This window comes from Pyrgilauda ruficollis, unplaced genomic scaffold, assembly GCF_017590135.1.
Source record: "Pyrgilauda ruficollis isolate IOZ18807 unplaced genomic scaffold, ASM1759013v1 scaffold125, whole genome shotgun sequence".
Classification (NCBI taxonomy): Eukaryota; Metazoa; Chordata; class Aves; order Passeriformes; family Passeridae; genus Pyrgilauda; species Pyrgilauda ruficollis.
This window is the reverse complement of record NW_024510877.1, coordinates 945,474-957,944: the sequence shown is the minus strand read 5'-3', so window position 1 is coordinate 957,944 and position 12,471 is coordinate 945,474. Positions and strand designations below refer to the sequence as shown.

Below are 12,471 nucleotides of genomic sequence, written 5' to 3'. Positions count from 1 at the left end.
TGTGACCATTTTGGTTCATTTTGGGACCATTTTGGTTCATTTTTGGGACAATTTTTGGTTCATCTTTGGTTCATTTTGGGACATTTTAGTTCATTTTGTGTTCACTCTGTGACCATTTTGGTTCATTTTGGGACCATTTTGGTTCATTTTTGGGACCATTTTTGGTTCATCTTGGGTTCATTTTGGGTTCCTTTTGGGACCATTTTGGGTTCCTTTTGGGACCATTTTTTGTTCATTTTGGGACCATTTTGGTTCATTTTTGGGACCATTTTTGGTTCATCTTGAGTTCATTTTGGGACATTTTGGTTCATTTTGGGTTCACTCTGTGACCATTTTGGGACCATTTTGCTTCATTTTTGGGACCATTTTGGTTCATCTTGGGTTCATTTTGGGTTCACTCTGTGACCATTTTGGGACCATTTTGGTTCATTTTGGGACCATTTTTAGTTCATGTTGGGTTCATTTTGGGACATTTTGGGTTCACTTTGTGACCATTTTGGTTCATCTTGGGACCGTTTTGGTTCATCTTGTGTTCATTTCGGGACCATTTTGGTTCATTTTTGGTGCAGCCCTGGCTGGGCTCTGGTGCTGCCCAGGGTGGATCCATGGAGGAGATCCTTTTAATAAATCCCTGCTTTATTCTTCTGCCCAGCTCTGTTCCAGGTCAGCCTTCCCAGGGCTTCAGGCCCGAGCCCAGCTCCTGTCCCGGCCACCCCAGGGTGTTCCCAGTTCCCTGTCCTGACTAAACCCTGTGGGACTGCAGGAATCTGGTTTTTCCAGCTGGGAAGCTTCTGGCACCATGCTGGGTGTGATGTTCAGAGCCCAGGGAAGTCCAGGAATTCCCCCCTCATTCCAGGGTAGGATGAGAAACAAAGAGATGCTGCCCAGGGCTTCAAAATTTTCACCTTTTTTGGGTAAAACCACCATTGAAAACCTGTTTAAAACCCCTCAGTTCTCCCAGATTTCATGAGGGATATTTCGCAATATTCTGGAAATAAAATAAATAAAATAAGTATAAAAATAAAATAAATATATATTATAATAAAAATAAATAAAATAAGGCTTTCAAAGTAATCAGCAGAAGATTAATTTAATTAATCAAATGAGGGAATCGGTGGAATAAAATTACTGCAGTCCCAACATCAATTCATTTGGGAGCAGATATTTAAATAGAGATACAAAAATAAATATATTTTGCATTTATATCCCCAGCAAACAGCTCCAAAAGCTGCTCAAAAGCCTCTCGGAGCTGACAAAACCAAAGGTAGCTGAGGAAATTATTTTCCTGTTAATATCAGAGATTAAAAAGCTCTTAATAAAAGGCAACAACCCGAAGGCAGGGAAGGGAGGGAGAAGTCTGGGGCTTGTTTTAACAGCAACAAAGCACCTGTGAAAGCCAAATCAGCCGAGCTGGGAGCCAAGTTCCACCTGGGCTGAGCCGTGGGGCCACAAATGGGGCTTTGAGAGGGAAAGGAAGGGGCAGAGGAGGCAAAACCCCCAGCACATCCCACCTGGGCGCTCCCCCGTCGCTGCCAAGGGGCCGCAATATTCTCCAGGGGAGCTTTAAGATCCAGCTGAGGCAAAAATAGAAAATTTTCGAGGCTCCCCATGACCATCAGCTGAGAGTGAGGAGCTCTCAGAGCTCCCCCACACGTGCAAAGCCTCCAGCTCTTTGTTTATTTAATGCGGAACCGTCACTTCCTGAGCAGAATTTCATTTAAAAAGTTCATTAAAATATTGTTTTTACTTCCCAGAAGGGCATTTTTTGGAACTTCCCCCCGGAGCTGGCTTCCTGTTGATGTGAAATCCAGATAAGCCAGTGCCCACCTCAGCGTTTCTGCTCTCCCTGCTCCATAAAAGAAAGGCCATTTTGCCATTTTCTTGGAATTTTCAGCTTGCTCCCATCCCATTTCGTTGTGGCCTCAGCTGTCCCCAGGCGTGAATGGCCTGCAGGGACAGGGAGGTGACACAGTGCCCGGGTGTCCCCAGCCCTATGGGCTTTTTTTGCTCCCAATTTCAGGCTGGGCAAAATTTTCAAGTCACCACTGAAGCCATTAAAAACTCAAATCCTTCCTCAGCAGTGAGCCAAAGCTCTGGAAAACAAGGATTTCTTCTGCTTTTCACCAGCAGAAGTATTTCTGAGCAATAAAAATGCTCCTTGGGCTACCAACAAGACCCACAAGTGTCAGCCCAGCCCAGCTCTTCCTTCAATAATCCAGCATTTTCTTCTCATTCAGGAAGAAATCTGAATATTTCCAGGTGGCACCTCCATGCCCCTGAGCAAATCACCTGAGCAACTGCAAAAAATCAATACCTAAGGCTGAAAAATCACTAAAAAAACGTATTTACACTGCTGATACCAAGCAGCAAGGCAGCACCAAGCCAAGCAGCTGGCAGAGCCTTGGTGGCCGGGGGAATTCCCTCAGTTTTGGCCTTGCAGGAAGTCCGTTTTCCAGCCCTTGCATTCCACAGCAATCAGAAAAGGAAACAAAACCCACATCCTCTCTCTCCTCGCTCAGCAGCTCCAGCTGTGCCTCTTATCTCCCTTCTCCATGGGCTGTCCTCGCGTTTCCCTCCTTCCCCGGCCCTGCTCCAAGCCAACAACCCCAAGGTCGCCTTCACCTTGTCCTGGCCGAGCCCCTGGGCAAGAGCTTTGTGAATCAAAAACCTCACTTGGCCCAGGCCACGCCATAAATTTGCATCTGAAGCGATTTGCGGGGCTGGCTCTGCTCCTTGGGGAATTTTTAAGTGGATTTCAAGGATGTGACAGATTTATGGGGCTCGGGACTTCCCCTGGGTCTGTCCAGAGCCGCGTTGGGGGCAGGGGTTAAAGACCCCACAGCATAAAAGGCTGAGCCACAAGTTAGAGGGAATTTGGGGTTTTTGCAGCATTAATAAGAGGCTGGGGTAAAATCTGGAGTGAGGGGGTTGGATTTATCTCCCCAAACCCCTCCTGTGAGCCGCAGGCTGGAACAACAGAGCTTTAGACACCGAATGCAGATCCCTGGTGCAGCCTGAGATTAAGAGGGAAGGATTTCTGGCTTTTCCCTTTATACCTGCCAAAGCTCCAGCGCTGACCTCTCAGCCCCCTCTGGCCCATTTTCCTGGCCGGCAGCTGTGCCTGGATTAAACCTTGTCACCAGGAAGGTCACGAGTGACCGCAGGGGACAGGTCACAGCCCCGAAAAGGGGGTGGGACCCACAGCACCCTCGGAGCAGGAATCTCTGTGGGATCAGGGAAGGGATGCACGATGCTGTTTGCCTTCGGAGCTGGCAGCAGCTCGGCAGGAGGAGCTGCCAGCGCAGCACAAAGGCAGCAGCAGAGCAGCCCCGGCGCTGCTGGACCCCCAAACCCTCCCGTGGCAGCGCCCCCACTCCTCTGACTCAGCCGGGTATTCCAGCAGCCGGCAGAAGAGGAATAACCGATATTTTCCGGGGAAAAGCACGCAGCTGAGCGAGCCCCCCGAGCCCGGCAGCAGCCCCCAGAGCCGCCCCCTTCCCATCCCAAACCTCAGGTCCAGCAGGAGCAGGAATTCTCCCAATCCCATCTCACCCAATCCCGTCCTTTGCAGCACCCCTGGGATCACAGGATTTGGGGATGCGGCCCCCATCTCATCACCCCCGCACCCCATCCCAATCTCAACCCCAACCCCAACCCCGGGCAGCGGTTGCCCCATCCCTGAACTCCTCTGGCACGCTCGGGGAGGGTCGGAGGGAGCTGCAGCCCGGGGGAGGTGACCTTGGGGACAGCGGGAGGGGATGTGCAGCGCGGCACAGGCACACCTGGCACAGCCCCCCGTGCCACGCCAGGTACCTTGTGACTGCTCCTGCCGGAGCTGCGGCGCTTGCTGGGGAAGGGCTTCTATTTTGGGCAGAATGTTTTCACTTGGCCTATATTAAGCACATTCATTTCGCAGTCACAAGGCAGCGCAGGGCGGTGCGGGAGCCGCTTCTGCTCCGGCAGCAGCTCCGCAGCCTGGCAGCTCCCCGATCCCAGCGGTGCTGGCACGGCACAGCCCAGCCCAGCTCCTCTCCAGGTGCTGCCCGACCCAATCCCGGTCCCATCCCTCCGTTCCCACCCCGCTGAGCCCCTCTGTAACTTCCCGGCTCCAATTCCTGCATTAAGCATCCCCCACTCCCAGCTCCGGGAGCCGAGAAAAGCCACCGGGAATTGCTGCAACACCGACACGCGACTGCAGCTGGGAGGGAAAGCGTTGAGAAACCCTCAGGTGTGACCTCTGCCAACCCCGCCGCACTCCCCAGGGATGCTGTGTGGGCGCAGGGATCGGGATGGAGGCATTTCCACCTTTTCCCTCTTTCCCTCCCACTCTCCTGGGCACAGCGGCCTTGGAAAGGAGAAGAATCTCTGCCCCGTGCCTCGTGGACGCTCTAATTGTGATTACAGCCCTTCAGCGATGACAACAAAAAATAAACAAACACCTCTTCCAGGTGCCACGGCCCGGCTGGATGAGGCTCGTGGGAAAGCCCTGGGGCAGCGGGATAATGAGGAGCCAGGATGAGGAAGGAGCATCCTCTGCTCTGACTCAGCTCGGGCTCAGCCTGCTCCCACGGGCTGGGATGGACGGGGAGGGTGGCAGTGCCCACCCTGCTGCTCCCCTGTGCCAGCTGGGCACAGGAATCCGCCTGGAATTCCGGCTGGCTGGGCAGGGGTGGGCTACAAACAGCACATTCAGCCTCCCCGAGGCTCTTCCCTCCATCCCTGGTTTGTTGTCTCCCTCTTCCCAAGGCTCTCCGCAGCCTGGCATGAAGGGCAGCACAGGCTGGACGCTTCCCTAAATCCTGCAGGGAAAACCTGGGGCTGGAACAGTTAAGTTGGTTCAAATCCCGATGTTGATACACTTATACCAGATTAACCTTTGCATCAATAGGCTCCCAAATCACACTGAACTGGCTTAACCCTTCCCTAAATGGGTTTAACTGGTTTGCAGCAGGGGCTGGGAGAGCTTTAACGAGCTCACAGCTGAGTCCCAGCGGTGGTGCTTTCCTGGGAAGCCCCGAGCCCCTTCATGATCCCCCAAAACCAGTTTGGGGACTGCAATGAGGTGAGGGCATTTCCCATAATCGGAGGGGAACACTTCAGCGTGGGCATGTTTTCCAGAACATTTTCCAGCTTCTCCCCTGCCCAGGTTTTTCGCAGCCCCTTGGCCCCCTGGCTCTGAAGGGGACCCCAAAATCTCCCCTATTTACAGTTCCTCGCACCAGCAGGGTCACAGAGCCGCTGCCTCTACACCCCAAAAACCCTAAGCTGCAAAGCGACAGAAAACAGCCTGGGGTCCCCAACACAGCCAGCCAGGCCCCCTTTTCCACCTGCCCCTTTTCTCACCTATCAGTATCCCAGGGCAGGGCTGAGCTTGTGCCCAGCCGGCTCTGGCAGAGCCCCAGGGCTGAGCCCGGAGCCAGCGAGGGCTGAGATCCCCCCAGGGTGATCATTTGGGAGAAATTTGGGTGAGATTAGGACCATCTGCAGATGCTCCGAGACGCGGCAGCAAACCCGCCCTTGCTCGGGGCTGGGAACGTTTCCCTTGCTCTGTGACCCTGCAAAACAGGCGCCTTTCAGTGCCTCCCACCAAACCAGGCGGAAAATCCCCCCGAGTTCCCTCCCTAAGCTGTGCCTGCAGCGAGGCCAGAACACCCCGGAGGTGCGAGAGCCCCGCTGGGTGCCCCGCAGCACCTCGGGGTGGAGGTGAGGCAAGCGCTGGCCCCGTGTGTGCCGAGCTGCACGTTCCTGCTCTTATCAAATCCATCGGGATCAGCTCCAGCGGCTCCCGCTGCCAGCGCTCTCCAGCGAGGGGAACAGCCCGGGAGGAGGGCGGACAAGGGGCTCCTCCTGCCCCACTATCCCCGCATTCAAGGGGCTCCTCCTGCCCCATTATCCCCGCATTCAAGGGGCTCCTCCTGCCCCGCTATCCCCGCATTCAAGGGGCTCCTCCTGCCCCATTATCCCCGCATTCAAGGGGCTCCTCCTGCCCCATTATCCCCGCATTCAAGGGGCTCCTCCTGCCCCGCTATCCCCGCATTCGAGGGGCTCCTCCTGCCCCACTATCCCCGCATTCGAGGGGCTCCTTCTGCCCCATTATCCCCGCATTCAAGGGGCTCCTCCTGCCCCATTATCCCCGCGTCCGAGGCGTTCCTCCTGCCCCATTATCCCCGCATTCAAGAGGCTCCTCCTGCCCCATTATCCCATCGCCTCCCTCCTTTCCCACAGAGTCACCGCTCGGTCCCACTGAGTCACGCTCGTGCCTCCTTTCCGTGGCCCGTGGCCATTCCCCTGGAGGCTCGTGCCTCCTTTCCGAGGCCCGTGGCCTCGGTTCCCACTGACTCACCCATTCAGAGCTCACCCTCTCTTTTCCAGTTCCCATCCCGGGCATTTCTGGTCACCCGAACTCACCTGGGACCTGCCTTCCTTCCCTGCATCCCTGAGGAGCATCGCAGAGCAGGACCCCCAGGCTGGGCAGCTCCTAAAATCTCCTTCCAACCTGTGCAGAAGTGCTTTCCCCAGGCCTCAAGGCTGCAGGGAATTTCCTTTTCCAGGAGCAAAGGATTCTCCCCATTTCTCACCCTGGCTGGCATCTGCTGCTGTGGGTTTTTCTTTTTGTTTTTTTTTTGTTTGTTTTTTTCCCACAGATCATGGGAAAATTAAAAGCTTTGCAGAATATAGATGCAATCAGTGCCTCAAACATATTCCTTCACACTTCCCATCCATCCCTTCCTCCATCGTGGAACCATCCCATGGCTTGTTTTCTCCAGCTGTAGTAGAGGAAACATTTAGGAACGAGTCTGAAAGACTTGGGAACTGCAGGGAAATGGGATTTTTTGGGGGGAGCAGGGAGACACGGGCCCGGTGCGTGCCGGCGCACCCAGAGCCGGCCTGAAGGGCTCCGAGTGGAAAATTCCTGTCCGTTGAGCTGGGATTGTGGTCCAACAGGTTTTTAGTCCCAGCCCCTTGAGTTGTGTCAGTGCAAAAACTCATCCCTAGGGCATTTGTTTGGATCACATGGGCGAGCGTATAAAAATGGGTGCTGCCTGTCCAGGCTAGTTCGCACCTGGAAAGGGAAGGCAGCGACTGGAGCGGAGGGAAGAGCCGGGACAGAGCAGGGCAGCGGCGCCCAGGTAACCACACAAATCATCCCATTTTCCCCAGGGGGGCATGGAGGGGTGAGGGTTTCTCCGCCGGGAATTTGTGGGGGAATGCAAAGGCTCTGAGAGCTGGGAAATGCAGGAATTGTGCGGGAGAAGGGCTGGATCCTGCCCCAGGAACGGCTCCAAGCGCCCCCCGAGGCTTTTCCCTGTGCCCAGGGGCGATGCAGCCCCTCCGGAGCAGGTGGCACTCGCAGCTCCTCCTTCCCTCACGACCCCTTGGAGCTGTCGAGAATTGGGGTGTGGGACCTGTGGGGTGCCTTGGTGGCCCTCAGGGCGGAGAAGAGGCTGCTCAGGCAGAGCCACGTGTGAGGAGACACCGAGATGTGCGGGCAAAGAGTTTACCAGCTCGGAATTCGGTCCTGCTCTCCCACGGGAAGGGGAGACAAAGCCGCGGATAAAGCCGGCCCCTGGCAGACCATCAGCACGGCCACGCAGCAAGTCTGGGCTGTCGGTGGCTCCTGGCACACCATCATCATGGCCATGAAGGTGCTCAGAGTTGGTGGTGGCTCCTGGCACACCATCAGCATGGCCATGAAGGTGCTCAGAGTTGTTGGTGGCTCCTGGCACACCATCAGCATGGCCATGAAGGCACTCAGGGCTGCTGGTGGCTCGTGGCAGGTCAGCAGCATGGCCATGCAGCCACCCAGAGCTGTTGGTGGCTCCTGGCAGGTCAGCAGCACGGCCATGCAGCCACCAAAGGCTGGGTCACCTCCCCGCCCCTCAGAGGCAGCGCTGCTTCCCTCGCCCTCGGGGTAGGAAGTGCCTTTGGGGACCCGGGAGCTGTTTCACAAGCCAGGGCTTGGATGAGGAAAGAGGGAGATCCTCCTGCCCCGGGGCTGCTGCTGCTCCCAGTGCTGTCGCTCTGTTCCCGCTGTTCCCTCCCTCCCTCTCTCTCCCTGCTGGGATCTCCAGAAGTTTTCTCCCCACTCAGCTTCTCCTTCTCTGCTTTCCATCCCTACTTGGAGACAGTTGCTTGGAGACAGACTCCTGGTTCTTTGATGTTTTAATCCCTTTTTATTTTTTAATGGGGGAATAGTGGGAGATGGCACGATGGGTGCCACCACACTGCCTGGGAACAGAGTGGGGAGGACAGTCCAGGGAAGATCTGACACCAGAGGGAAAGGTCTAAACCAAACAAAACCAGCATTTTCCCCTCATCAGGAAATATTCAACCCCCCGCCACGCTCCGTGCCCAGAAACAAGTCCTAGGAAGGTCCCATTTTCTCCCTTCTCACCGCAGGCCCCCACCCAGGTGCGGCATGAGAATGAATTCCTTGGCTGGGGGTGGCTTGGAGGGTTATTTTCCTTTTCTGACGAAGATCCCAGGCTGGTTGGCAACATTATCTGCCTATTTTCTGCACTGCTCTCCATAGCAAGAGAAACCAAGAGAAAAAGGGAAACAGAGAAGCCACAGGATGCACCGTTATAAGAGGAACTTTCCCCAAAATAGAAGCTTTTCACAGTTTTTTCACGAGGCGTCAGCAGCTCTTAATGCTGTACGAAACTGTGAATCCTGCCTGGAGCAGCCGGCGGGAGCCTGTCAGTGCTCCAGGCTGCAGCTGCAGCCTTCCCCAGGGTGTGGGGCCGGCTGTGCCCCCCAAAACCTGCCTGGGGTGTCGGGAACCAGCAGCTGGAAGCGCAGCCTCGGCTGTGATTCCATCCCAGCAGCTCCTTCTGCACCCCTCGTGGTGGTAAATGCAGCATATCCCAGCTGGAGGGTGCAGAAATCCTGCACGGATGGATCGAGACCTTGAGTTTCGCCCTGACCTGGTTTTTAGCTGCAAAAGATCCGTCTGGAGAGCCCCAAATGCTGATTAGCTCGGCGCTGGGGCGAAGGGATCCGGGCTTGTGTAAGGAGCTGCGTTTTACAGGAGCACACGGCTCCTTCTGGGTTTAAATATTTATAAGCTGAGTGACGACTCCCTGGAGTTCTGCAGCCCTATGGATGGCAGGGTGAGCTGTCACCGGGTGGTGTCAGGTGGCTGATTCCAGGGCTGGGACATGGGATCCAGCTGGGGCAGAGAATTCCTGCATGCAGGGAATTTCCAGAGCCCCCCAAACTCCTGGCTCTCAGACAGCCCTGCTGCATTGGCAGGGCAGGGGATGAAAGGTGCAAAAATGTTCTTTTTTTTGCTTGTTTTACACCTTCCCTTCTGGTATCAGCTGTTTCCCACCAGTGTGGCGGCACATACAAGTGTGTCCTTTTGTCCCCACTGTTCCCCCACCAAAATTGGATTCTGCCATTTTTGCAAAGTTCTGGTTGAAGATTCCTCCTGGCTCCAGTTGGATACTGAGCCTGTAAATGCCATTTTTTCGGAGCTGCCACCTCCCTCCCTGGCTGCTGATGGGCTTGGGGGGCCCATGGGGTGCTTGGAGCAGCTGTGCTGAGCAAGGAGACCCCTTGCAGCCTCCTCCAGGAAACAAAACTGCAGCATTTGGGATTTTAGAGAAGCAAAATGGAGAGGCGACCCTTGCTGCTCCTGCTGGTGAATCCATGGATGGATCCAGCACCGTGGTGGGTGCCTGGAACCCACTCCCTGCCAGGAACCAGCACTCTGCTGGCTTTGCCAGCAGCAAATCCCAGGCTGGACTCTGCTCCTGACGTGTGCAGGATGCAGTGACGGGGAAGGAGGGACAGCCCCTTGCCCTGCCTCGCTCTGGAGCCTTGGCCAAAGCCACCATGCCAGGGGACTCGGTGGCCCGCTGGCCACCCCAGGAGGCAGGCACTGCCCAGGGAGCTCAGATCCACAGGGAAGGCTCTTAGCCCAAGGGTGAGGTGCTTGGAGAGGGGGTGGGAGCTGGGAGAGCCCCACTGGGGCTGAGGGGAGGTTGTCACTGTGGAACCTTCGGAGCAGGGGACAGGTCTGTGCATGTCCCATGTTTTGGCTGATTTGTAGGGTGGCATGAGGAGGGCAGAGCTGGCGGTGGGACATGGGGACAATGGGGACACAAGGGACAGCTCTGTCCTCACACCAGGACACTGCTTGGCCAGCCCAGGACTCACCTTCCCAAAACCCTTCTGTCTCCAGGGTGGGGAGGTGACACTGAGTGGGGAAGGGGTGGCTTTGGGACGTGAGCCCGTGTTTGGGGGGGTCTCACAGATCCCTGTGCCCTCTCCTTGCAGAGCCTGCCAAGAGAAAGCGATGGAAAGGCCAGGGAAGGGCAGCCCTGCCGGGAAGATGACAGCCATGGCTCACAGCCTGTAAGTATCTCCTGCTGCCTCCTCCCATCCCTGCTCCTGGCACTTTTCCTCGGGTCACTTTCTCCGGGGACTTTGCTCTTTGCTCCCATCCCACCCACGCCACAGCAACGCCTCCATTCCCGTGGATGAGGTGGAAAACAGCAGAGAAAAGGCAAAGGCAGGGTCCTGGTGCTGGGGGCTTTGGGAATGTGTGGTCCGGGGTTTTTGGGGTGTCCCCCTGTCCTAAATTCATTTTGTCCAGTGAGGAATGCACTGCCTTGGTCTGTGCCACCTTTCAGCCCCTTGCAAGGTGGATGATGCTGGATTTGGGGGCAGGGTGGGGGGCAGAGCCAGGAAAGCTGTAGCAGTTGCAGGGTATCCAAGGAGCATAAGGAAAATGGATTTGGGTTTGGATTGCTGCATCCTGACCCCAGCGAGGCTGGGCAGGGTCCTGGCAGCACCTGGGAGGGGTGGAAATGCCATGGCTTTAAACTGGAGAGTCATAAATTTTACTGGGGCTGGAGCAATGCCCGCTCATATCTTGAATATCCTGAGGGCTTCTTCATTCCTGGCTGGGGAGGGGAGATGGAGAGAGGAGGATGCTGTGGGGTGAAAAGGGGGTTGGTGTGACCCCTGGAGGTCAGCCTTGGCTGTAGAGTTGGGCTCATGGAGCTGGACAGATGGAATTCCCTGGGGACAGGCTCAAGAGGCTTAAATTGGAGAGATGGGATGGGGAAGAAAAAGGCCTCTTAATCACAGCCCTGCCAGAGATCGCAGTGCTGAGGGAGGGGGATGGCACCGGGCAGCTGTGCCATGCTGTGCCATTCCGTGCCATGCCAAGCCGTGCCACAGCATGGGGATCAGTCAGCTGAGACCTGTGTTCCTCCTCCCTCGGAGGAGAGGGGCTGTGGGCAGCACCCACTGCTCCACAGCTGCTCCCGACCCCTTTCCCCCGGCCCGTGCCCACCTCGGTGCCTCCATCCGCGAGCTCTCTCCTCCCGGGAAACCTTTCCTCCCGGGAAGAAGGCCCGTGCGAGCTCCGCAGCCGGAGCGTTCCGCCTGCGGGTGACAATCGTGCTTTTGTTTTGCCTGGCTGCGAGAGGGGCAGGCGGGAATTTGGCTGCCCAGAAAGCTGCCGGGAACCCTTTCTGCCACAATTAGGCACCTGCTACAAGAGAGCAAATAAGCCAAATCATGCGGCTGGCAAACAAGCTTTACGTGTTCCTTCCCCGTGACCCACTCCAAGCAGCAGCAAGCTCCAGGCTCTGCGGCTCGGCTGCTCGCAGTTCCCGGGGCAGCGATTCCGCAGCTCCCGGGGCAGCGATTCCGCAGCTCCGCCGCCTCTCGGTCCCGGCGCGGGCGCCGCGGCAGCGCCGGGAGCTGCCTCTGGCCGGCTCAAAACCCAAAAGAGCTTTCCCCTCCCCAAATTAGCGGCTCCATCTCCTTCTGCTATGGAGAGACAGATCCCCGTGCTGCGAGTCCGGTGAGGCGGGGGCCGGCGGCCGGGCTGGGGGGGCTGCGCCGGGCGAGGCGAGCGCTGCGCTTGGCATCAGTGTCAGCCTGGCACGGGCCTGACCCGAGCGGGACGGGCTCAGGCCGTGCAGGGGGCCGAGCCTAGCGCGGCTCCGCGGCGGGGATGGGCAGGGAAGGCGGCTGAACGCCTCGGGAAGGGATGGCGAGGATCACATGATGCGGATATTCGGGGTCAGAGCAGCCGGCCGTGCCCGCCGCCTTCCCGGCAGCAGCGCTGCAAAGATGACTCGGAGTTTTTTTTGTGTCCTGAGGGTTCAGATTTCGGGGAGCTGCCCTGGGGGTGAGGACAGGGCTGCAATAAGCCATATAGAGAAGGGTAGAAAGGCAGCACTGCAGCGTGTGGCCTGTGCTTGGAGGGCACGGAGGGATGGAGCAGCTTTGCCCCCCACCCCCTCCCCGCGAGAAGCCCTGCGAGGGTTTGGGGGTGCTCCGGGGGGCTGTGGGGCTTGTGAGGGGTCTCGTCCACCAGCAGCACCACACATGGCCTAGCTGGGAGCTGGCACCTCCCGAAATTTGCGGGGAGGGAAGGGTCTCAGAGGGATGCAGGAGAGGGTGCACCCCTTCCCCAGATCAGGATCGGGGGGCACGGGGGAGGGG

The 12,471-nt window shown here is 57.0% G+C and overlaps 2 protein-coding genes across 2 annotated transcripts in view; one reads left to right on the top strand and one right to left on the bottom strand.

Moving 5' to 3' along the window:
• PEBP4 (phosphatidylethanolamine binding protein 4) overlaps nucleotides 1-7,846 on the bottom strand; it is an 81,889-nt gene extending 74,043 nt beyond the window's left edge. The window contains exon 1 of the mRNA XM_041490636.1: nucleotides 7,503-7,846. Within this exon, the coding sequence (XP_041346570.1) occupies nucleotides 7,503-7,846 (344 nt within the window). The remainder of the gene's footprint in view (nucleotides 1-7,502) is intronic.
• A 2,037-nt stretch (nucleotides 7,847-9,883) lies between these two features.
• RHOBTB2 (Rho related BTB domain containing 2) overlaps nucleotides 9,884-12,471 on the top strand; it is an 11,628-nt gene continuing 9,040 nt past the window's right edge. The window contains exons 1-2 of the mRNA XM_041490597.1: nucleotides 9,884-9,931; nucleotides 10,285-10,362. Of these exons, the coding sequence (XP_041346531.1) occupies nucleotides 10,304-10,362 (59 nt within the window). The 5' untranslated portion in view covers nucleotides 9,884-9,931; nucleotides 10,285-10,303. The remainder of the gene's footprint in view (nucleotides 9,932-10,284; nucleotides 10,363-12,471) is intronic.